Source organism: Trypanosoma theileri (assembly GCF_002087225.1).
Source record: "Trypanosoma theileri isolate Edinburgh chromosome Unknown TM35_Tth_43_V1, whole genome shotgun sequence".
Lineage (NCBI taxonomy): Eukaryota > Euglenozoa > Kinetoplastea > Trypanosomatida > Trypanosomatidae > Trypanosoma > Trypanosoma theileri.
The window spans coordinates 118,992-120,962 of NW_021639885.1; the positions used below are offsets into that span (position 1 = coordinate 118,992).

The 1,971-nt window shown below is 41.9% G+C and overlaps 1 protein-coding gene across 1 annotated transcript; it reads right to left on the minus strand.

The window, feature by feature from the left end:
* Positions 1–19: 19 nt before the first annotated feature.
* Positions 20–1,969, minus strand: TM35_000431440 (uncharacterized protein; the record flags this gene model as incomplete). Its single annotated transcript, XM_029030043.1, has 1 exon — positions 20–1,969. A coding segment is annotated over one exon (1,950 nt), but the record flags the coding sequence as incomplete, so codon positions are not given.
* Positions 1,970–1,971: the final 2 nt, after the last annotated feature.

A 1,971-nucleotide genomic window follows, 5' to 3' on the forward strand; every position in this document is an offset into this window, starting at 1 on the left:
AAATAAAAAAAATAAAACATCACTCAGCAGAAAGAGCAACAAGTTCTTCTTCTGTTCCCTCTTTCCATTCTTGGTATGTCTTCATTGTCTGATTTGTCTCGTCCTGCATAGTTGCAAGGCACTGAGCCACACGCTGCAAAAACTCCACATCAAGTCCAGTGAGTTTTAATAATTCATTCTTTATGTTATCTCTGTTATCTGTGGCATGATTATTGAAGTTATCATTATTATTATCATTATTATGATTTCCTTGTTCCTCTTTCTCTGTCTCTTTTTTCTCCCAGTCACAACGGAGTAACTTTGTCAAAAACTCATCCACTACAGCAGCCTTAGATGGATCCTTCTCATCCTCATCCTCCGCATTGCATTCCAATACTTCTGATGTATTGGTTACTTCACAATGGCGATTTTGACGCATCTCTTCAAGATCCCGCTGTAATACAGTCTCAAGTTCCCCACAGAGATCACGAAGAACGCATAAACGAGCATCTTCTTCATTTTGAACATCTGTTGCTTCTTTAAATTCTCTCAAAGCCTCTCTTTTTTGTTCCTCTTCTACAATATAAGCACTGCAAAGTTCTACTAATTTTCTGTGTAGATTTAAGAATTGTTCCTGCATGTATGATACTTTAGCATCTAATTCCGTTTCCAATTGTTTCGTTTCGTTCTCATTCGTAGTAATAACAGTTTGGTACGTTATCTCATGCTGTATATGTGCAGCTACCGTTTGCAAAGCTTTATGCCATGATAAAGACAAATTTTCATGCATATCTACTTCTTGTGGTATTATAGCTATTTCCTTCTGCTGATTAGACTCCATATTTATCCTTTGTGTATCAAGATTACTCACACGTTCCTTTAGTAGTTTTACCAACGCATCTTGTTCCTCCAAATTCCTTGCGTGTTCATTTGACACCGCCGTTGCCTTCTGCAGAGCGATCGCCAACTGTTGAAGTGAGATACACTTTGACCGCGCCAGTTCCAGTCGTTCACGTGGAAGAACAGCACAACAGAGACCAACACCTTCGGCTTCCTTTTCCATTAACGTTCCCACTTCTGCAATACAGTCAAGATCCCGTAAACTCCCTTCTGTATACGCACAGGTCTTTGTTGCAGTAGAGAGAGCAATAGCATCATCATCCTTATCATTATTATTATTATTATTATTATTGTTCGTATGCTTATCTTCATTATCATCACCTTTGATAACATTCATTTCTTCCGTAATAGGAGTAAGTTCACATAATACAGGAGGTGGTAAAAGTCCACGCACAGCTTCTGTAGCGTCCTGCATCAGCAATAAGAGCTCTTCACACAAGTGTAGTAGAGGTGCATACTCTGAATGTTGTTTCCACACTCCACGTGACCATTCCAGTAGAATATCTGCAAACCCAACAGGAACTGTGTGTTGTCGTTCAATCTGTTTAATGTGATCTTCCGCTACCGACTGACGCCAACGCAAGTCATTCGCGGCTGTACGCCACTCATTCGGTGAACGTCCCTGTGCCCGTTCTTGTGCCTGTTCCAACAGCCGAACAACATCACCGCTTTTATTGGTGTAAGTTGTGACGAATTGCTGTAGAAGTGTAGCGACGTGTTCGGAGGAGCGATGAACACCAGAGAAAACACCCTGATCTTCTTTCATCTGTGCAAGCATGGTGTGTACTTCTCGCAGCTGAACCTCCCGTTCTTTTACTCGACTTTCCTCTGTTTCGATCTGCGCCTCCAACACCGCCCTCTGTTCTTGCAGTTGATGGATGGTGGATTGCACCTGATTGTTTAGTTGCTCCAACTCATCGGCTTCAGCTGTTAGGGATGATACCATGGTGAGATCCTTTGTGCGTTGTTTAAACATAGACATGGCGGCATTGCGCATCGCCGTAAAGTTATCCTCCACATTTGCCGCTTGTTTGGTAGTAGTGACAACGCTGTTATGTGGGTTACACTGCTGCTGTTGTTGTTGTTGTTGTT